Here is a 24,406-nt window from a genome sequence, read left to right as displayed (position 1 = left end):
TATATTCAATAGAATAGAGAAAAAAGATAATAAAATTATCGAAGCTTTTTGAATGGATAAACAAATCGTAGAACAAGTATAGACAAAGAGAGCAAATAATGAAAAAATAATAGAGATAGTATAAAAATATTGAAATCAATGTTATCTTTAGATGCAAATGAAATAAAAAGAAAAAATAAAAAATAACAAGAGAAAGATAGTATAAGAATTGACTCTTAGCGCCATCTCTCGAATAAAATATTTTCCTTTAATAGAAAGATAAACTAGAATAAGAATTGACTGTTAGTACCATCTTTTGAATATTTTCAGAAAAATGTTTCTATTTTCGAAGACACTCAAAAGATGACGTTAACAGTCCATTATTATTCTATTTCTATCTTTCTCCGATTATTTTCCGTTCTTTCCGTTTGATTCGCGACACTCTAAAGATGGCGTTGATTTTAATATTTTGCTTCCCCTATTTCTGTCTCTTTTATTATTTACTTTATTCGTCTATATATAACTTCCGTTCATATTAATGATAATTTCTCGCGTTTAAATTACAAAATACAATTTAAAATTATTCAAAAATGCTTTTATTTGTATACTAAATATTAATATTTATTGCTAAGAAGATAATATTTTCGTTAGCTATGTATTAGCACTATTGCATATTCCTTTATCAAATCGTACTTTTTTTGTTCTTTCTAATTCCTAATATAAAAGAGAAAGCAAGATTAAAAAATTTTAAAATTTTAAAATTCAAACTATTTAAAATTAAAGTAATATTTACTTGTGTTTTGCGCAACATCATTCGTTGAAACTTATTGAACTTATATTGAATCATTTTCAGATTATCTACTTCAGGTTCCAACAATATTTTTATCAATTTTTCAGTACAATGCAATAAAATATTCTTTTGTTTACAATATTTTCGAAAACCGCATTCTAGCTTTAACTTCATTTCAATGCGTTGACTTGATAACATGTTAATTTCATTTTGTATCTGATTAACCTCTTCTTCTAAATTAACCGATACTTTTTCGTAACATAAAAGATTTTGTTCAATTGTTCTTTCAATTTCAGATATATGATCTTTTTTTTCTGAATCTTCTAATTCTAAAACTTGTCGAATTTGTCTGTATTTGTTTAATTTATCACGGGCTTCATCTACACTTCTTTTTGACTAGGAAGGAGCAAATTTAAAAAGATTAAGAAAAATTCTAAATAAAATTTCGTTATAAATATTAATTTGTTAAATAATAAAAAAAATAATAAAATTGCAATGCACCTGGAAATAACTATCAATTGTATCTATAAATTTTTGTCGAACTATAGCAAAAGTCTTCTCGTTTCTAACAAATTTGTCCTTAATTTTTGCATATTCTATATTCTCTTTTATGAAAGTATAAAACAATTGTCGAACCTTTATTAATGCATGATAAATCAGTAATATATGAAAAATTTTTAAGAAAAATATAATCAAATAAAAATAGTCTAACCGTGTGTAAATTCTGGGTATCAATTTTCTCGATATTAATTTTCGTTATTTCTTTCGGTTTTAAACTTTCAACAATAATATCTTTCGCAAACGGACCTATAGTTACACCTTCCGCTATTGAACGAAATAAATTTATTCATTAATTCATTCAATATAATTAATATTCAATAATTAAATAGAAATATTAATCTACTAGGTATCTTTAAAGTTCCAACTTCTTTTTCCATTTCTTTTTCATCTTCTTCCATATAATCAACGGACTTTACGAAAGGACTCTTAATTTGTGTCCGGTCATTGATTTCATCGGTGGATAATTGAATTTTCTAGCATTTTTTTTTTTATTCAAAATAAAAATATAACGATTTAAAATTTATCAATTTTATTAAAAAAAATGTAAATATTGAATCGATAATACCTTGGGTAAAGTTCCTGTTGAACTAACTTCCGGCACGATTTTGATTAAATTTTCATACGTCTCTTTTAATTTTTCAACTTCAACTTCCTTGGCGGTTAATCTAACGATTCATTTATTTAGAAATTGAATCTAAAAAAAACTATCCTATACATAACACAGATTATGCAACCTGTTATATAAATCCTTGATACACTTTAACAATACTTGGGCCTGGGACATACTAAACAGCGTGAAGTCCGAAATCTTGTCGTTTAAAAAACTTAATATACTCCGGTTAATTTGTTCCATCCGAGCCTTGGAAATATTCATCAGCGCTTCTTGATTTAAAATCAAATTGTTCAACATCAGCTCCTTCTTCAAAACATTAACTTCGTTCTGAAGTTTATATATAATCAAATCCGTTTCATATTTAACATCTTTTTTTATCCTGATTGGTTTTAACTTTGCAATATTTACGGTTAGTCGTAAAGTTGATAGTGTGATGTCGAGATCCTCTTCCGTGATTCGAATATGAGATATAAACCTGTTACAATCACATTATGAGTCATATTATGATAAATTTACACAATTTAAATTCTGTTATACAATCATGAATTTCCTTTTAATAACCGAATTATAGATGAAACTGAAAAAGCATTTCCTAAAATCTTGAACAAATTATTGGAGCGTGATATATTAATAGTGGCTGGACTTTCTATATGTGAAAAGAATTGCTCCAGCTGAGTTTTCATTAAATTCGCCATACCAATATCTGCCGCTGTTTTCCAGCAATTATTCTTTCCTACTGTTCCTGTACCAGCTGTTTCCACAATATGTATCTAACATGTTAATTAAATTTTTTAATTAATAAAGAGAAAAACAAAACCAATTAATTCTTATTATCTCCAATTTCACGCTTTAAGAAACTCGTAGAGATACAAATATAATATAACGAGTAATTACTTTGGCTGTCGTTACAATACCCCATGATGTTATTAAACTGAGATTAGATACGTGAAAAGTAATCACAGACATGGATAAATGAGAGGCTGGATAAGTCGATCCTATTGCAATCGATCTCCTAATTTCTCCTTCAAAGAGTTTTTTCAGACATTCGTTTTCATCGTTCACAGGTATCACGGAGATTTCCTACAATTTCTCTGACTATGAAATACTCATCGAATATCCTTCCTTAATCTTTTCTTTCTCTTTCAATATTTCACAATACCTTGAACGGTTCTCGCTCGTTTATCTTCACTTTGTTATTATCCGTATTAGAGAGTAACAAATCTTTCGTTTCTTTTCCAAAAATCTCAATAAAGCTGATACAGTATTCTATTTTGCTGACTTTTTTTCGTTTCGCCTTTTCAGCAAACATTTGGGTCAAAAGTCGCGGGACCAGGCCTCTGTGCTGAGAAAAAGGATGTAATCGCTGTCTTTGCAATATAAAAACTTAAAATTGATAATATATCCCGCATAATCGTACTTCCCAGTTGTTTCGGAGACCGCTCATAGTAAAGCTCTTCCCAGAACCTGTTTGCCCGTAGCCGATTAAAATACAATTCACACCATCTAAAATTCTTAAATTAATCGATTCCTCGATTATATCAATATCATATTTACATTTCCATTATCGGTATCCATTATTCCATACCATTCGAAACCTTGCTTTTCCTTTTTTAAAACAAAGTTTCGAACAGCATCGATCAAAGGAGGGAAAATATATTTCTTTTCCTTACTTTGGTACAAGATCCTCGCTCGTAACGCGGTACACTTCTTCTTGTGAACAGTTATAAAAAATTTCATCCGCTTGAAAACACCAGTAAGATGGTTTTTTTGGTATAGCTATTCTATTCGGTTGCATTTCTTGTAGATACCGTATGAAAATCTTCTAAATAACACAAAAAACAAAATTATCCGTTTTCAATATAAAAAATGAAGAGAGAAAGAGAAGAAATGGACTTGGACGAGAAAAATATCAAAATTTACCTTGCGATTCATGTCGATTTTTGCGCACGATTCACAGAATCTCTCGAAGGGGAAAATTCTAATAAAGATCTTTATACTTTTCTCAGTGATGCTCGCATTATCGTTATTATCAGTCATCCTTGGAAGGAAAAACCAATTTGTTTCGATCTGTTGTGTTAATGGCTGTTTATAAACTTTTTGTTGCGAACTTCGTGCGAAGTTGTGAGAGATTAAAGATTTTTTTCTGGACATTCATTTTTTCGGCGAGGGAATTCCTATTTTTTCGGTTGGTGCAACATCTTGTAGGGTTGATTTGAATAACCCTAACGAGTGGAGATAGTCAATTACGTGTTTCGACGAATATAGAATATGCAAGAAATGATATATGATCATGCGTGTTTAACTTCACATTTTTGAAATTTTTCAAAAGCGAGAATTTGCGCGCATAATATATATAGAGTTAAAATATAAAAAAAATATATATATATGTATATATATACACATTTCTAATTCTTACTTACATAGAATACGCATTTTTTAATATACAGAACATACTTTATTTGTATATTATTTATTATATTTTATGCGAAAAACGCGATAAATTTTAGAAAATTGTCAACTTGATGCAATCAATATTGAGTCTTTTATTTTGTGTTATAATTCAAATACAAATCACACATTGTGCCATTAGAAAAAGCAACTCGTATATAATTCTGTGAAAAAGAACATAACTTTCTTTTTTCTTAACGCATACAATTGTAAATTAACAATATATCTTTCACTTAGCGAGAAAAAAACTCAAATTGATTTAAAAATATTATTAAAACACTGAAAGTAAAAATAGACGGTTCCTTCCATTAAAAGTTCCATTAAATTAAATAATGTTGCAATGTCTTAACTTAAATTTCATATTTTTTTTGTTTCTTTTTTCCTTTTTTCTTTTTTTTGTTTTTCAATCACTTCTACTGCTTTATCCTTTATCAAAAACTTATAAATTGTTAAATATAAAATCATTTATATTGTATAAAATTGCTATCAACTGTTCAAAACGCATATTACAAATACATAAGATTAAAGAAATATCAATCAACAAGTGATTGCATTCAAATTGTCAGTTCTGTGTTTTCATTGGTAACGAATTAATAATAATAATTATAATCATAATCATAATCATAATAATAATAATAATAAAACTACACTTATGCTGTATTATATTTTTTTTTTTCTTCTTTTACATCTCGTTTAGGATCGTAACTATATAAAATCCAAAGTGTATGAGAACGGAACGAATAATCAAACTTACCACATGCTTAAACAATCGTATCATCGTAATGTACGTTGTAAAAACATATCGATCGTTCCTTTCAATTCGATAAAAGGATGAAATTCCATTAATTAGATACCACCTTTTCTATCACATTTCGCTTTACGAAACAACTAGTGAAGAAGACGCCACTTGGGTTCGTATCAATTTCGCACAAATTTCAGTGCAGCAGAAATATTCGAATAATCTAAACAAAGATGTGATCAACATTGCATAAATCGTTCTCTCATCTTTTTCTTTCTTTTCTTTTTTACACATCCTCTCATTTTCCTAACCGTTTTCATACACAAAACGATATACATATATATATATATATATATATATATGTATATATATATATATATCTACGCAAATATTCTTTATATTTTTTTTCTCTCAAATCTTTATTTTCTGTTTCTGAATTAACGAATAATAATTGTTATCGATAAATACTATCCAAGCTATACCTACAGGCTATTGCTGATAGAAACGCATTAGAAATGGTATAAAATGGACATTATCTTATTTCCTCAACAACGCTAAATATATATAACCATATTATTATTTTTTTTTCTTTTTTTTTTTTTTGCTCTCTTTCTTTCTTTTTTTTTTCTTTTTTTTCTTTTTTTTTTTTTAAAGCATTTTTTTAAGCATATAATTGCATACGACTTACACGATAATACGGCGTTCAATAAGTACACCGTAAGTTAAGTTTCTTTCGGGCAGGGAAGAATAGAATAAAAAGTGCTAATATTAAATTGTGGTAATCGAAATAATAATGTTGTGTGTTTTGTTAGGCTCGATCGACCCTTTTTTTTTTTTTTTTTTTCTTGGCTTTTCAGTCTTTCTAGCGGCTCGAAATAGACCAACCCTATATACTCCGTATACTCGCAAACTCCAGCGCAGCAATCCTGACTTTTGTGTACTGTGTCTTTTTTTTTTTCACTCGATGGTCACGCTTGTCGTTATCGATCCCCGCCTGGACAACCAAACCCTAAAACAACCGTGCAGGAGCATTTTAAAAGCATTCTGATCGTTATCATTATCTTTTTTTTTTAAGAAAAAGATTTAGATTTATTGTTGTTTCAAGCAGTTTCTCTTACCCCAAGCCAGCTCCAACCAAAACGGATAGAATATTCGTGATAACAAGAGTATAAAGAACCTCTTTTGAGAACAATCCAATTTTTCCCACTTTCGTTGTACGAATGCTATAAGATTTTCTTTTATTCATTCCCTGAGGATGCTTGAATTTCCAGTCTCTAAAGTGAAGGAAAAAAAAAAAAAAAGGAAAAATCGATAAATCCCTTGTTACACACGATATAATAAAAAGATCTATCTTTGTCTTACGATCTTATGTATTAAAAAATATAAGATTAAATTCTCATACTTAGGTGGTGCTTGATCTGGACGCGAACTCCATTCATAGATCCAATCGGTGTTCTTCTCCAGAAATTCGGATTCCTGCGGATATAAAAAAAGAAACAACAACAACAATGTTAAGGAATTTGTTTAATCCTCTTTGAGAAAAAAGAAGAAAAAAAAAATGCTTTTATGAAAAGCATCGTCTTGATTACGATTTAATCCGATTTAAAAATGTTTAAATTGCGGTGCGCATGGATACTGTATCGTCGAGTGAAATTGAAGATACACGTTATTCCTACGTCAATTGGAGTCGCGGATCAATTTACCAGACGGCCGTTTTTTACACGAACAGCGCGAAAAGAATGGCTGGTTTTCCATTACACGACCTATCCAACTCGTCGAGAGACCGATGAAAAAAATTATCAAGATCGAGATTTTTATCACGCGATGAAAATTCATACAATCAATTGTAAATCAATCTCGAATGTATTAACAAACAATTGAAACGAAAATATTATGAATCATTTTTTTTTTTTCATTGTTCCATTCTTTTCCATTATCGAGAGGGAGAAAAAAAATTGAAATGAATTTTTTGAAATAATGCCTGTACGTCGATGATGCCTCTTAACAAATGCAGCCTATTATTGGAATATCTATGTTGTGAAATTACTCGAATACTCGGGTAATTTTAATTTCGATTTAAAACTCGCGACGAATGAAACGTGAATTATTGAAAGATAAAACGCACATATATTTTTTATCTATGGACGATGTAAAAAAATATTAAAGAATAATTTGACTTGGTGATCGACCAACCAAGGTACGTGTAATGATCATCCTATCATTTGATTATAATATATATGTATATATATAATATACGATATATTTACACATAGATTACGCTTTATCAAATAAAACGTATACTTATTTATAAACAATTCTGTGTTTTAAACAGAAAAATTGATTATATGTATATACGCGTTATATACGCGTTTCAATGAATCATACAAATGAATTTAACGATAATCGAATTATTACAGTAATCTTCACGATATCGAAATAGTACTATGAATTTATTTTTATTGATTAATTATTATATCAATAATATATTATATACTGATAGCATCGTAAAGTAAATAAGTGAAATAACGAAGAAAAAGGAATATATATACATATATGATAATAAGTAATAAATTATCATAAATAATCACACGTAGCTAGCGCAATTTTAAAAATATATCTTTCCTCATATTACTACTTTTGCAAACGAATATAGTGATAATCGAATTATTACGAAGTAATCTTCACGATATCGAAATAATACTATGAATTTATTTTTATTAATTATTATATCAATAATATTCATATATATTATATACTGATCGAGAATCGTAAAGTAAATAAGTAAAATAAATATATATATATATTTATGATAATAAGTAATAAATTATCATAAATAATCACACGTAGCTAGCGGAATTTTTAAAAATATATCTCTCCTCATACCACTTATGACTCACGCGAGGCAAGTGTCACCATGGTAATTACAATATATGTATATATATATGTAAAATTGTGAAAATATAATATATATATAACGAAATATTTTCCCCTCGTTATCCATGATCTAATTTATCCATACCATTTGCCAAGATCGTCAACTGAACATGCGTTCTTGAAATAGTGTTTTGAGTAATGCGTAGTTAATCTCGACTACGAGAGTACGTACGATTCTTCTCGAATACCCGAATTCAAGCTCGAAAACTACCGTCCGTACGGAATTCGGTGTCATAAATTTTCGCAAATAGCTTCATAACGAAAAAAAAAAAATCTAAAAGTTAAAACGATCGCTATTATTATAAATCATTTTTATTTTCGTTCCATCCTCCTAAATTTTGACTATAATTTACTCTACCACTCAAAATATAAAAATGTAAAAAAAACGGGAATGTTAAAAAGGAGAACAACCGTACAAAATCGAATATAAAAAGAAGAAATATATATATATATATATATATATATATATATATATATATATATATATAGAAAGAAGAATTCTAAACACGGCAAAAAGGAGTATACGCTATAGGAGTGCTAGGAGCATAAGAATCTCAAAGTTCAATGCACTTAGAATAAACATTGCAACGTGCAAGCAAACCAAGGACTCATGAATAAGTCTAACTAGGTTGCGAGTGACGAAGAATAGCTTTAAAAGGATTTTCCTCGCTTGATTTCATCGTACGTGTCAATCTTCCCACACATGACTAGACGAAACTGATGATGAAACGAACTGATGACCGATAATTAATTCAAGGTAATAAATACGAGTTTATAAAATGCTCCATTTTTTTTTTGTAAATACTGCGACAATGATCTAAGTGGAAAGATTCTGAAAAAATTTGCAATTTATTTGTATAATAATTGTCAATCCATATTGTCTAGAAGAATCATCTTCGATCATCGTGAAATCAATCGTTCGCAAAGAATAGGCGAAGAAAAAAAAAATATCTCTTCTTTTAAAACGAAGAACATAATTCACGCGTGCAAATGTGCGAATTTCGAATTTCGTATTTCGATTTAAAAATCAATCCTCTCCGCTTCGGCTGTAATAGCTTCTCGAAAGTAGAGCGCGTAGAGTATGACGAAATGAAAGGCCGTAATAAAATTACGCATGAAAATTCAATTTTAAGGAGGTTACGACATCTTGAGACGCAAAAAAAAAAAAAGAGAGAGAAAGAAAGAAAAAACTATTGTAAAATACGATCCAAGAAAACTAGGTCGTGCGTGTTGTTTCGTCTCGAAGAAATGGCGACTGTCTAGCGGCCATTTAGCCAATTCCAACGAATTCATTTCTTTATCGCGCATGAAGTTAATATTGCATCTCGGCACGGTTTCGAATTGGTTTACCATTCGACCGCTAACGACTCGGTTGAAAAGTGGCCTGGCGTGCCTGCCTCATCTCGCTCTTTTCAAACCGCAATTGGCCGCAAGTTTCTTTCTTCCCTTTCGTCCCTTACTTCCCTTTCGCGAACGTAATAACCGGGAATTACGTCCACTGCCGGCCGGTGCGTTTCGGACCTCGTTCAACGAGAAAATCCCTAGCTACCGACGACACTGTGTAATACTATGTAGCTCTCCACCAGTTTTGCCTCTTGGAGAGGGTCAATGACGAGTTGCACTTTCCGCGTATATCTCCATTATTCTTTGTCCGCCTCGTGTTCCACCGAGAGAATTTAATAAAAGCTGCCTTTCTTCCTATTCAAATCCAAAATATATTTACGATAAAAGATATATATATTTTTATCAAATGAATGTGTTTATTCAAAATAGATAGTGTTCGCTCTTTTGTTCTCTCTCAGAGAATAAGAGATATCAAAAATAATCATTATTGGCTTGTTGTTGTACGTGACAAGGATCACAGGTTGTAAACTCGTGGAGGATGGTATACGTGACCATTGGCACGGTCCTTTTTTCCCTCTCCAATAAACTTTTTTAATTGAATGCTGCATTTTTTACTGATTAATATAATATATGTTATGAATTTGCATTAAATTGATCTTCCGAGAGATCATCTACAATGGAACGACGATGAATAATCATAGTTATTTTTATTTATGCATAAAGGAATTTTCTAAGCACGCTTAGATCCTTATTTTTTTTTTTTTTTTTTTCTTATTTTATAGCCGCTTGTTACCAGAGAAGAATGAATCAATGATTCAGAAAACTCTGAAGGAAATAAACGCAATAATTCATTTCTATATAATCGCTTCATTTCTAACCTCGAAATCGATCATTTATTTTCTAATCTATCTATTCCATCTCAAGATTCGAGTTCGCTGAATTGATGTATCATAATAAAGAGATAAGCGATGAACGCTCTTTTATTCGATATATTTTGATTATTCGAGAGAATAAAATGGAAAATAACGATTGGAACGATTAACGCATGATTTATATCGACTCGACGTTTAATGGCAATCTTTTTGAAAACAATCTCGAGTAATCTCGCAGAGATCGAATCGAAATTTAATTCTCTGTTTAATTAAGAATTAATTACTCGGCGAAAACTGTAAAAGTCTATGAATGATTGCACAATCTCGATAAAATCATTTGGTAATCCAAACGTGGTAGCTATTTCGCTATTTTGCGAAATGGAATACACGCGAGAAGAGATGGATTTTAGGCAGCGATGCTTTTCGTGCAGAATAAATGAGAATAGAAATATAAATAAACTACCGGCATAGAACGCGTGCGCATAGTTGAGCACCCGAATTGGTATGCTGAAACTAACACTCGCCTATTGAACACGCGAAATGTACTTACTATTAATTATTAAATAATCGGAGAATCCATCCTTACAAAGTAATCCTTTTTATAAAGTAATTGCAGATAAATTTTTTGCACGATTTAGAAGGCGACTCGCGGAATTATACTCGGAAATGTAATTTCCTCTTTGAAATGGGTTGAAAGTAAAATACACATGCACAGTTGCTCATGTAACAAACAGGAAAGAAATTTTAATCTCTCTATTTCACGCCACGTTTCTATATTAAATTTCTCGAGAATTTGCGACGCAAATAAACAGACTTTCTATCTCTTCGTTAATCGCGCAAAAGTTCAAATCTTCGAAATTCAATTCAAATTTTGAATTGTGAAATTTTTAAATTGTAATATCGGATCTTGGGACCTTGACACAGATTTGGAATTATATTTTTGGAATTTATTCTTATTGCTTTTCTATCTTTCATCGACAAAAAACTTGAAAAACTTGACAAATTCCAAAATGATATATCCAATTTAAATTCTCCTGTAAAAATTGAAATGTATAATTTGTCAACTATTTTTTTCGTATTCTTCATACATATTACTACATAAATATATGCATATAATTCCACATACAATAATTAATCATCGTTAACATGTTGCCTAATAACGCATAATCATCTTATACCTGGATCACATTCCACGTAACTGCATGAATGCTTTTGGAATGAGTATAACGGCCGACCGATTTAATTCTGCACAAGCGCAATGTATCAAAGTATATATATATATTTACCCTTCTTTCTCCTTTTCTTCTTCTCCATCAACTCGAATCGTACCCGTTTCTCGAATGCGAATCGAGCAGAGGACCGGTTTTTGCTCGAGATGAGAAAAGTGTAAGAACTCTTTCGATAACTTGTATCGTAGATTTGTATGAGACACGATGAAGATGTAGAAAGCTTAAACATCGATGGCAATATCGACAGTTCGTATCTTCGATGTATTCAACCTTGTATATGTTATCCCAAAAATTTTATAAGAATCTAAGATAATATCGATGGCTATTGAAAATTCTATAATTGAAAAATATCATCTCGAGTTTTTCAAGATTGTCATCATTTTCAAAATCATTTCTAAAAGATATCATTAAAAAGCATTCGTGATTCGTCAACTGTATAAACATGCAGAATATAAATATCGTGATTGTCCGAAACATTTTATCGAGTTTCTATATACGGTACGCATGATTTAAACTTAATGAAGCAAATCTTATTGTATGAAAAAGACCTAAGCGTAAACGTAGAGAGCAGCGATTCGCTCGTTCACGATCGCGTGATCTGTCCTCCGTAACGGAGGTGTATATATGCGCCGTAACACCGATAAACACTAACTCAGGTGAACGAACTACCACAGTATGAAATTTATACACACTCCAACGTGTGTATAAGTTTCTTCCTTTGGTAAATGCAAACGAAACTTGTTTATCCCTTCCCTTGTTGTTTATCCATCGATTCGATTCGAATTACTTTCTCGGTTTGGCTCATTTCTCGAATCTTTCTCCACATTCCCGGGACAATCGGGATCGATCGAACGACACTCGACTAAAGTTTATCAAGGTTCCTCCTATGTAGAAAATGTACATAAAGTATGTACATATGTAGTTGCGAAACTATAGCTGCGAATCCAGGTATCCTTGATCGGTAAGTGGATTACGAGGCGTAACATAGCGCAAATGCGCGTCTATGATTACGAATATGTAATGCGTAGCTAGCGTATCAAGCGTCTGATTCGTTGACGCGGAACTAACCTTTATTTTTTTTATGATTTTTTTTTCTATTCCTCCTTCCCCCTCTCTCCTTTTTCTTTCTTCTTCGAATTTCGTTCGAATATTCAAGGTCGTTCATCGATTCAATCCCTCCCTCGCGTTTATTTAATGGGTTCGGTTAAAAATAAAAGGGCGAGGAGGCGCGAGGAACGTGGAATGAATCGACATCGTTGCAATGTGAAAAAAGAAAAGAGTATCGTCGCATCGGAGATAAAGTGGACGGAGTGGAAACGACAGGGAAACAGAAACTCCTTAAGATATTCTATTTTTAATGCATTATCTAAGCGGTTGAAACGAGAAACGAAAGAATCTCAAAGAAGACTCAGCGACGCTTAGCTTTCCAAAGACCTTGCTTTGACAAAGATTGGCGGGGGACACAAAGAAGCTTGTTGAAAACACGTAGTGAAAACATTACGGCTCTGAGCAACTGACTCATGGAAAATGCTCGCCTCTTCGCGCCACGTTATCATTACTCATTCCACCTCTGTATAATTGTCTTTGTCGTTATTTATTTTCATCCTCGATATCGTTTTGCGATATTGCTTTTCTACCGATAACTTTTACTCAACGAGTTAACAAATTAATGATAATTTCCAACTAACGAGGATGGAGTTGAAATAAAAAAAAAAAAAAACAACATTCCATTAGGAGGGATAAATAAAAACCGTGGACAGATAAACCATGGATAAATAAAGATCCTGATACAATTATCAGCCTGATTTAAATATAGGAGTATTGATTTTCATATCGGTTAAATACACAAAGCTTGAATGAGCCACCAAGCCACCAAATCGTTCCATAGATAACGGATGTGTTGAACAACAATCGACGTGAATTCCCAATTTCTGCCACGTTATATTTATCGGTTTAAAAACTGGACATTCCACGCCCACCAGAAGCATGCGGGAACTAATACGCGTAGAAATGCCTCCTCGCGTGTTCCATGACCTACAGTGAATACTAGAAGAGGCGTGCCGTCAGAGTGGAGTCAGTGATCCGTAGACCTTGCATGGAAAGTGTGGCCCCCTCGAGCTTTTGTCTCGTTCGATAAAACCAGTTGCATGGGTCTCTCTCTCCTCTCCTTTGAGGTGCTTCGATTGGGCATGCGTCACGAGAAAAATAGAGCAACGATCCGATATGATGAATGGGACGATATAATTTTCTCTTAACATTGTATCGAATTTATGAAACGAGGTGTTATTATTGGAAAGTGATTCGTATTCCTCCGGGTTTATAAATAAATAACGTAACGATTAATCGGTCTGTTGATTTCACGATGACCCTTGAACAAATGACAAATAAATGGTTGGAGGAATACGCATAGGAATACGAGCACTTAAAATTATTCGTCGTGGTGAATTACACAGGCACACGATATTAGAAGTCGATTATGAAACTGACCTTGTTGCAGCAATAATTTATATAAACTCCCTTGAGTTCATCCTCGGTTGATAGTTCCGTGTTTGGACTGTTAGGTGGACTCTTCGGGCTGTAATAGAAGATTTTTACGAATTTTATATTTCTTTTTTTTTTTTTTTTTTTTTGTTATGTGTTACAAACCTTGTTTTTCAACATTTCAAAATTTCGATTGTTAAACAGATTTATCAGAAGCTGATAAAATCATCTGATAAGAAAATTAGATAGAGAAATAAGATAAGAATTCACAAAATATCGCATTCCTCTTCCTTCCCTTTGTTTTGTTTCTCTTATCGACAATTTAACACGACATATATCAATTTATATATATATATATATATATATGTATATTATATATACTTTCTATCGTATGACCTCGAGCATCGTATGATATTTTTTTTCCTATCTTTCACACGGAACTACGAATGATAATAGATGACCTCATCGAACATCTGCGCCATTAATTCGCAAATAATGTGAAATTATATCAATGTTCCTTTTTCTTTAAAAAAAAATCGTAAAGAAAACGTGTAATAATTGTAAAGAAATACATGTACGAAAGAAATCTTACATGTAAAGTTTATTGTTCCTTCTATCGATCACAAAAGATTGCGTTTTAAAGTTATCCCATTATATATTATATATTATTAAGCTTGTAAAATAGAAACTTTAAAAAGAAAATCTTATTTCGAGATGTATCACTTATTTATTTATTCATTATTATTTAATTAACATCGATGTTAATTTTGATAATCTCAAGCTATTCAAGATTAATAAAATTTTATACGCGTTCTCCGTTTAATGAATTTTTACAATTAATTATTTTTACGAATGTACAAATTTCTGTTGTTGTATCATTTACACAGAAGAAATATTCCGTGTATATTTTTAACGCTGTTAACATGAGAAAAAATAGTAACATGAAAAAAAAAAGGACGCGAAAGAAAAAAAGTCACTTGTACGAACAGATCACAGACACGATGAGAGCATGGCGTTGTTTGCCTTTTCCTTCTTTCATCCACGGGTTCTTGAGATGTTCCAACGAGTACAAAGAAACCGGCCAGAAAAAGATTTCTCCCTCCGACATCTGATTCATGATTATTATTTACTTTTTTTTTTTTTCCCCCTCCTCCTCTTTTTCTCCAGCTCCTTCGTGCTCGCATACGTAGGATAAGGCAAACCGGGTTTTTTTTAATGGCCCTTCTCAAAAACTGGGTGGATTTATTTCTCCAAAGAAAACAATTCAGATAGTAACATCAGGATGCAATTATATTTGGCAAAATTCTCGAAAATCATTTAACGAAAAATAATTCTATTAAGAATTTTTAAATGCATTCCCATATTTAACTGCAACTCCATTTGGGAATAAAAATCTTGAAAATGTTTATTGAAAATATTTTTCTTACTCTACATTAAAAATGACAATTTTAAGAGTAATTAAATATTACTAAATATTCTCGATACAAAACCTATATAAAAAAAAATATTCTCCTGTACAACTTTCTTCAGAATTTCTCTCTTAAATAATAAACTCGAAAATGATTCTTCAGAATATTTTTTTTTATAATAAATATTGAGATTAACTGTCTTAATGCACAAACATTCGTTTGAAAAGTAATTCTTGAAAATTGTTTTCGAGAGATTTTACGAAAGATTTAAAGAATTAAACTTAGAAAATTAATTTAAAAATTCCTTTCTTAATTCTTAGTTTGTAATGAATAATATTATTTTGAATTGTTATTTGTCATTTTAATTTTGCGCAATATTACGCAAACATAATAGAATTAGGATAGGAAAGCAAGAGATTGAATTTCGGAGTAACGTTGGCGATAATAGATTAAATAAAAGCAAATACCTATCCCTTGGTGTGCCTCGACGGGAAGATGCCAAAGAATGCCTAGCGGACGAGGGCAAAGAATCTCTTTGCGCTTCTCTAAGCAATCGAAGATATTCTTCACCTCCGCTACTAAACGGTAACGGTGTTATCCTGTCGGGAACTGGATTCAATTCCACCCAAGATTCTATAAAAGAAAAACATATGTAAAGTATAATAAACTCAATATATCTATAAATATATGATAATATGAATTTTAAAAAAAAATGTTAAAATTAAAAAAAATTTTCAAGAATTACAATATTAAAAAGTTTTAAAATTTAATTAAAATATCCAGCTTTGTTATATGTATATATATATTAATTTAAATATAATATATAATTTATTTAATTAAAATATAAAGTTGAAAATTATTCTAACAATAAGATTGTATTATAATTTTGATTACGATGCTTAATTTGCACGAACATAATAATCGGTGTGTATATAAAGGAGAGAGAATCGCGGTTCTGCTTCATTTGTCATTCAAATTCCGTATCGAACATATCGTGAATTTAACGATTCCGAGATGGGATTTCACTCAAAGATATTACATTTGTGCATTCTATTCACATCCCATTCCATTCGAGATAAAATTTTTTAATAATTTTTTAATCAACGGACAATGAATATTCTTGGTTCGATTTTAAAAAAATTGGATTAAAAATTGAAAAATTTTTCCCAATATTGAAACAAATTTTTGATAATTATATTATTCAACTGACACATGTATATTAAACAAATGAAATGGAACCTTATAATGAACATTATTTTTCAAAAATTATTTTTAGAAAATGAATATCAAACCGCAAAATGTAACACCAAATCCAAAGTGGAAAGCATTTACAATTTATTTCTCAAAAATTTTCTTTGAATTTTATATATTCTGTGGTATTAAAACACTTCACGTATGTTGTGTCATTGTATTGATTTTCAAAGATGATATTTGCTTGTTGCGCAGTTATTAGTTGATATAATAGCGTTCGTTTTCACGATACACTGTATTCTTCGAGGCGATACGAAGACAGGATGCTTATTGTAAAATGAGACAACTTGATTGAAACCTACACGCTAATAGTAAAAACAAGAGGAACTCAATTTCCTGAAAATATTTAAAAGAAGAAAAAAAAGAACACACCTAAGAACTCTTAGTATGCATATATAATATGTGTAAAATGCGATGAAAGAATAGAGAATTATTGAAGTCTCATCGACTCGATTATCAAAAAGGTTTACGGTCAAGGCCGGCATATATTAACTTCGACGTATATTATTAATATATATTTATATCGCGTCATACAAATACTCGAATAATTATCAACACAATCATGATATTGAATTATTATTTTCCTGAGAAAGAAATCCCAAAATTTAACAATTGTTTTTTAAAAATCATCTCGAAATCAATTTTATCACGTTTGAAAGTTACAAGAAATGCAAAAATGTATTTGAATCGAATGAGCAGAAAAAACAAATACTGAAATATTTTTTTGAAAAACGCAAAATGAAACAGAATGATGATATTTGTTTTTTATAAATATCCTATATTTTTACTTTTCTTTCTGTTTTTTATAACTTGGCAGAACTTGAAAAGTTATTCGCCAAAATGTATAACAACATGATTGAACTAATTAAAAAACACAACCATGAAAATACGAATTTCAATTCTATATATTATATCATTATATTATATAAAATAAACTGATGATGCGTAATACCAAGAAAAATTTTTATACGATTTGTCAATCAATTAAAATGAATGATGTCATTTAATACTGAATTATTACCGTATTTTCTTCATAATATTGACAAAAAAAAAATAACAAAGATCAATATAAATACATAACAATTTTTCAAGATTTTAAAAAGTTTCTAAGTAAAAACAAAATTATCATATGGCGATACTCGCTCCGAAAAAGGCAGATTTCACAAAAGTGAAATCTACAATTGTTCGATAATTTCCATTTAAATAACATGTTATATATATATATATATATATGTGTGTGTGTATGTATATATATATGAATTAGAGAGTAAGACATATATTATTATACGATGCACTTAATAACCAATTATATTAGCCTCTAAGGCAAATGTCAAACATCTTTGAAACTTGTTTCTCCATTAACCTTCTTTTTAATGTATATCTCATATTTAAAGCTTAATATCTCTTCAAATTCTAAAGGAACAGTAAATGTTCTCTTCAACATCCGCCAATTAAGCGAATTACTATATCTCTTCGTAAATAACACAATCATTTTTCGCAATAATAAGTAATTATATATGAAACATCGATTCGATTGTGAAAATAAGTTGTTTACAAGAGACGTCTATTTTTATTAATCCTTTTCGTTGATCAATATTTGACAAAATCGCGGAGAGAAATTAGTGATATTTTTTTTAATTGCATAATTTAAAGTGAATAAATTAATTCCTAATATAAATTGAATTTATTATAAAATCTTGTGGGAAAAGAAATTGTAAATTGAAATTATTGTTCCATTTTAACAAGAATTCATATTCATAAGAAAATTCTTCTTCTCTTCTAGAAAGTTGAACGATCTACTGATATACTTATATTATCTATTTATATGTACATATATACAACATTGATTGCAATATTTATATAAAGAATATTTTAGAAATAAATAAAGAAAATATGATTATTATATATATCCAGATATTAAATATTTCATATCTAAGTATTTGAAGATGTTGAAAAATTAGAAGAAAAAATTATTTGATTGAATAGAATCTTAAATTTTATTTTCTTAATAATACTAAAACAATATTTGTTTTATGATTATTGAAATATTAATATTTCATTAACATAAAGATATAATTATATCTATTCATTTTTATGAAATCATTTTAATTACTATCATTTACATGAAATATATATATATATATATATATATATATATATATATATATAATAAATTAATAGATAATTCTAATATTAAAGAAAAAAAAATTTAATTTTAAAAATCAAGATCTTTATTGAAGAATTAAGATTAAGAAATTTAAACTTCTATACCAAAATATCCATTGAACAGATACAAAATTAAATTTATTTAAAATAAAGTAAAGTTTATTATTATTTATTATTATTTATATATATTATTAATATTTATATAAATATTAATTTATATTATAAATATCATATTATTTATAAAATGCTGAATTAAATTTAGCATATAATTTTTATTGAATTAAAAATCACAATTTTTAATACAAAAAAATCCTTAATCGACTTATTAATAATCATATATATAAATCAAGAGATCAGTATCGAATAAACGATACGATTTTTATGTAGATAATTTAATTATTGAACCGAAAAAGTGCAACGAGTTTAGTGGTAATAGAATGACATCATTCATTACTCCGTTTTATTAACTTTATGCCAGACGTGTGGTACATGATAAGCCGCGATACACAATGAACGTGCGCACATATAAATCCAATGTAAATATTCCAATATTATCGCGAATTGTAAATATGATAATGATAACTTCACGTAAAATTTTCTCGAAACGCAAGATTTTGTAATGCAAATTAATCGACGATCGTTGTTCTGATGATTGACAATATTCATATCTTGAAACGTCACAATTATTAATTAATTATTCACGAATCAAATTCCAGTATAAACGAGAAAAGATGTTGGTCAAATCGTGTTTTAAAGACAGCATAGATCTAAAAGAAATAGAAAAGTGTCACTACGTATACTCTCGTGATTTTATCCGGATAGATATGAAGAAATTACTGCAACTGATGGAATTATCGAAATCCATTAGGCATCAGATTCAAGAAAAATATGCCAATTTGTGTAAACGGGTGAAAATGAAAAAGAGAATAAATAAGAAAAAGAATTAATGAAGCACAATCAAAGTTATCTTATTTTTCTTAATATTAAATATCGATTTTCTAAATTAAAAATTGCATTCAGATATTTTTTTCTTCAAATCCTCTTCAGAACTTTTATTTACCATGTATTCAAAAAGCTAGATTTGAAAAAGAATCGAAAGTCAATCGAATTTTTTATACAAGACATATTCGAAAGAAACAACTCTATTTAATCGAAATAAACGAATACATCCACGGCAAGGCCACACGTGTTAACTTTGTGAATAGAATCGCGATGCTGCCGCATTGAACGTAGAAAATAATACGACTTGACTGTGTTTCTCTCGCCCTCTTCTTGATATTTTTCTGCGCAAATATGTTGGAACAAACACACGTGATATCGATAGCATAATTGTATTACAAATTGAATATGTAAACTGGATGAATTCTATCAATAATTTTTGGCAAATTATCCCGGAATTCAATTAATTTGAAATACATCATTTTATCATAATAAAAATTTAAGGAACAATGACAAGGTAATTTTATAATTTGTTTCTACAAATCATATAACCAAGTTGTGAAGTGTTTGCAATGCAAAATAGAAGTAATAATTCAAACCTATCGCAGTTTGACATATCCATACATAGATAAATATTGGAATAAAATAATATTTTATATTTCACATATCATACATATTTTGAAAATTATCCGGTAAATTGATCATTTTTCCAAGATATTGAAAACAAACGAAATTTATATGATGATTTAATCAACGAAAAGAAATTGAAATGTACATAGTAATAGAGAAAAGTGCATGAATGACTGAAAGAGAACGTTTGTAATGTATTCCATATGACAAGTTTATAAAACATGGCAATATTTTTTTTCAACAAACAACGACAACACACTAAGATTTATGACTATAAGCCACATAAAGACAAGTTTTCCTAGATCGTACATTTAACATACAAATATGTATGTATGTATGTATATATGTAAATATATATATATATATTAGAAATAATAAAAACTAAAAAATTTAAATATATATACCTCGATACATATTGCATAAGAAATTTCGCTTTAAAGTTGAAGTATGATAAATAAAGTTCGGAATTTTTATAGTTAATAAATTTTATAGTTAAAAACTGTGAATCTTTGACGTAATTGGATACGTTTTCGAACATTGATTTTATTTCACTATATTTTAAGCTTTATATATTCATATATAGAATTACAATTGCTTATTTAATCGACTTTTCTAACTCACATAATTTAAAAAAAATAAAGATATGTCGATGAATTAATTAGTTTCTAGTTATACAGAAATGCCAAATCATTGCGAAATAAAGAAACGTATATATTTAAAATTTTTATTTGTGTGAACGTATATAACGTATTCATAATGATAAAACGTATTTGAAAAGTTTTATACGTTTTCAAAATGTTTTATGTTAAATTTTATGTTCTATCGTGATTTTTATAAAATGAATAGAAAAGAATGATAAATTTTAATTCAAAGTTACATACATATGATCTATTTTTTCATATAAATGTGAAAAAATTTTGATACATTCTTTAAGCTATAATTAATTAATCTATAAATTTTCATGAAATTTTGTTTTAAATTCATTCGTCGGATATTAAAAATTGTAAATTGAAAAAATTAGATAATTAAATTTTTATCTAGTTAATAAATTTGATGATTAACATCAAGTAAAATCAATATGAAAAGTATACAGGAAATTCCAGGCAGAGGAGACGAAGAAACAAAAATGGCCAGGAAATGTCACGTGCCACAAAATCACAGTGGGTAGGTGGCCTTAATGAATTGAATTAAAGTCCGCCAACGAACGTTACGTTTAAAAATAGGCGCGAACGTGACCCTCTTTCATCGGCCCGACATTTTAATCAACGTCCCGAAGAGGATGATGCGATAGTACGAACAGTCTTTTAATCTCAGTTTTAAAATGATTCGGCAATGTTGCATCTTTCTTTCATGATATTCATACATAACGACACGAAAACAAAAGAGATTTATAGAGAAACGCAATTTACTTTAATAAAAAATAAAATATTTATCAAAATACTTTGATAAATATCAAATCGCTAAATAATAAATAATTATTTATTATTTAATAAATAATTTTCGAATAATCTTTTTGTGAATAAATATTTGGTTCTTTCAAAATATCCAATAAACAATTTTATAAAAAAAACTCTATATATAAAATTCCAGACATTTTTTAGCATTCTTCCTTTCAAGTTAAAACTAAATTCCTAACGAAAAAGAAAGAAAAAAGGAATAAAAGATTGAGATATTTCGAAAGATTCACAGGTACATCGTTTCACAGTCACGTTCATTCTTACAAGAACGAAAGGACAATAAGCTTTCCATGAGTTAAATCATGTTTCAAGATTATCTGTTAATGTCAGGTAGCTATTAATGAAGATCAACTTTTTTTAAAATAAGTAATGTTTAACAAATATCACTAGCTTATGTTTCTAAGAAAAATTATGTATCTTCCATTTTGGAATCCCTCCATATTTTTGAAAAGGATTTTTTGGTCAGGATATAATAATCATAAGCGATATCGAACGATATCGAATATCCAGTCGTCCTACGAATGCTAAAATTAACATATAATCGCTATTTATTATGATCACTCCTATTCTTTTCCAATTATATACAAGAGTTATCTGTTAAGCATGCAACGCAAAGAAACGTTACGTCATAATAATAACAACTTGATAATTTTTAGATGATGCTTCGATTCTTATAAAAGATTTTGAACATAGAAGTAGTTAAAAAATTAATTGACAATAAGTATGACAAAAATTTAATTGACAATAAGTATCATGTCCATAGAATTATTTCAAAATTACTCAAATATTTATAGAATATTGATAATTATTATATAATTCAACAACGAACAATTCTTAAATTGAACCATTTTTTTATATGGATAGATAAATGAATACATACATAGAAATATTAAATAATGTTAAATATTAAGTATATTTTCTAAAATTATATTTTAGGTATGATTAATTTGTTCAAAAAAAGCAATTCATTTTTCAAAAGTTGTCAATAAAATATCTATTAAAAAATAAAAATTGATATTCAGCTTCATTTTAGGGAAAAAATTTTATTAAAAAATAAATTTCAAATCATTCAAATTAAAGATCATGAAAAATAAACTTTATATTCGAATATTTTCTAAATTTTTTATCGTAAAAAAATAAAATATACATACATAAAATAAAAAATCTTCCGATAAATCTTTTATCAAGAATATCATAAAAAATATTTACTGATGTATAAATATAAAATTCTTTTCGTATAATTATGATATTAAATTGAATGAATAAAATTATAATATTTGAAATTATTAATACGCAATAAAATAATTGAAAACTCTAAAAATCGAGTTATATTACATTATGTTAAATATTTTTAGGAAAATCTAATATATTATAATATAACACCGGCATATTAAATTAAAGACAAACAATCGCGCCAAAATCTCTAAAATATATATTATTTTATATTGATAATGATACAGTAATATGGATACATTATTTAAGAAAAAAAAATATTATAATATAAAATATCTCAGATAACATGTCCTTGCAAAGAAATATATCTATAACGTAAAAGGAAAGAAGATTGCATTTGTTTATGCATCAACCGCAACATGCGAAATGGCCGCAACGTTCGATTGACAGCTGCTCGCGTTCAAAGAAAGGAATTTTCACTTACCACCCAAACTCTCATCCGAAGTGAATTTTACAGTGGATGCCATCATAATCCACACACTTAATCACTTAAAAGCTAATAATGCACACACGATTGAATAGACAACTGACACTTTCGTAAAATACGTTATGAAGAAACGACGCATTCGCAACGACGTACCGTGGTAAAATGCTCGATGAGACGCGCGACTGTGCTTTGTTTTGATGGAACGTCAACACACGCACGTCAGCCAAGCCAACCAATCACACGACATGTGCTTCAATGTAAATATACTACGAAAGTCAAAATAATAATAGTGCCAATGACCATGATAGATTGTTTTTACTACGTGATTCAATATATATCTTTTTCATTTATTGTTAAACTTAAAATGTATTTGAAAAATGTAATTGCTTTAAAATAAAATTAAGAAATTTAATCGTCTATATATAGATTATTGGCAGATTTTAATATCTATATGAAAAATATTTATTTAAATTTAGTTATTTAAAATTCATTACGTTACATTTTTTTTTACTCAAATTGTGATAATTGTTTTTTTTTATACATTTATTTATATACTTGAAATTTATATTATTTTAAATTTATATTACAAGCATAACTTATTATTTTTTTTCATTTTAAAAAATTCATGGAAGAGAGTATATATGAAAATAAAAAAAAAATTAAAAATATAGAACATATTTTTAGAAAACTTGTATATGAGTTTTATAGTAACATTTATGTTATTGATATTTTATTCATTAATGAAATAAAATATTTTTATTTTTAAATTGTTTTTGTTAAATTTATTACAATCAATTAAATTAAATATGAAGATATTAATCAATTAAAAATTTAAAGCCTTATTTATTATCAATATTTAAATTAAAATCAATTTACAAAAAAAAAATATATTTATCAATTTTTG

The 24,406-nt window shown here is 28.6% G+C and overlaps 3 protein-coding genes across 11 annotated transcripts; all 3 read right to left on the bottom strand.

Annotated features, from left to right (window-relative positions):
• Nucleotides 1–578: 578 nt before the first annotated feature.
• Nucleotides 579–4,329, bottom strand: LOC725890 (kinesin F). 8 transcript variants are annotated; one of them, XM_026445585.1, is made up of 7 exons: nucleotides 3,864–4,329; nucleotides 3,614–3,765; nucleotides 1,896–3,454; nucleotides 1,674–1,803; nucleotides 1,482–1,594; nucleotides 1,271–1,405; nucleotides 579–1,165 (listed from the first exon to the last, which is right to left on the bottom strand). In XM_026445585.1, the coding sequence occupies exons 4-7, from the start codon at nucleotides 1,726–1,728 to the stop codon at nucleotides 662–664; spliced, it is 807 nt and encodes a 268-aa protein (XP_026301370.1). In that variant the 5' UTR covers nucleotides 1,729–1,803; nucleotides 1,896–3,454; nucleotides 3,614–3,765; nucleotides 3,864–4,329; the 3' UTR covers nucleotides 579–661. The 8 variants fall into 8 exon arrangements, with proteins under 8 accessions (XP_026301370.1, XP_026301372.1, XP_026301367.1 ...); XM_026445587.1 differs by having other exon boundaries at nucleotides 579–693; nucleotides 773–1,165; nucleotides 1,896–4,329; XM_026445582.1 differs by having other exon boundaries at nucleotides 1,896–2,713; nucleotides 2,838–4,329.
• On the bottom strand, nucleotides 1,863–3,875 carry LOC102655879 (kinesin-like protein KIF9). Its single transcript, XM_016916487.2, has 9 exons — nucleotides 3,864–3,875; nucleotides 3,614–3,765; nucleotides 3,361–3,454; nucleotides 3,103–3,285; nucleotides 2,838–3,023; nucleotides 2,505–2,713; nucleotides 2,352–2,418; nucleotides 2,065–2,270; nucleotides 1,863–1,995 (listed from the first exon to the last, which is right to left on the bottom strand). The coding sequence occupies exons 1-9, from the start codon at nucleotides 3,873–3,875 to the stop codon at nucleotides 1,863–1,865; spliced, it is 1,242 nt and encodes a 413-aa protein (XP_016771976.2).
• A 1,438-nt stretch (nucleotides 4,330–5,767) lies between the features above and the next one.
• On the bottom strand, nucleotides 5,768–23,692 carry LOC409667 (BCL2/adenovirus E1B 19 kDa protein-interacting protein 3). Of its 2 annotated transcripts, XM_393165.7 has the most exons (6): nucleotides 23,500–23,692; nucleotides 15,867–16,032; nucleotides 13,997–14,084; nucleotides 6,533–6,606; nucleotides 6,249–6,404; nucleotides 5,768–6,139 (listed from the first exon to the last, which is right to left on the bottom strand). In XM_393165.7, exons 1-6 carry the CDS (start codon nucleotides 23,543–23,545, stop codon nucleotides 6,088–6,090), a joined length of 582 nt encoding a protein of 193 aa, XP_393165.3. In that variant the 5' UTR covers nucleotides 23,546–23,692; the 3' UTR covers nucleotides 5,768–6,087. The 2 variants fall into 2 exon arrangements, with proteins under 2 accessions (XP_393165.3, XP_016772054.1); XM_016916565.2 differs by lacking the exons at nucleotides 5,768–6,139; nucleotides 6,249–6,404; nucleotides 6,533–6,606 and adding an exon at nucleotides 10,160–13,818.
• Between the last annotated feature and the right edge of the window lie 714 nt (nucleotides 23,693–24,406).

The sequence above is a fragment of the Apis mellifera genome, linkage group LG15 (assembly GCF_003254395.2).
Source record: "Apis mellifera strain DH4 linkage group LG15, Amel_HAv3.1, whole genome shotgun sequence".
In the NCBI taxonomy this organism is placed as follows: Eukaryota; Metazoa; Arthropoda; class Insecta; order Hymenoptera; family Apidae; genus Apis; species Apis mellifera.
Note: the sequence above shows the minus strand (reverse complement) of the source record. Positions and strands in the feature narration are given on the sequence as shown.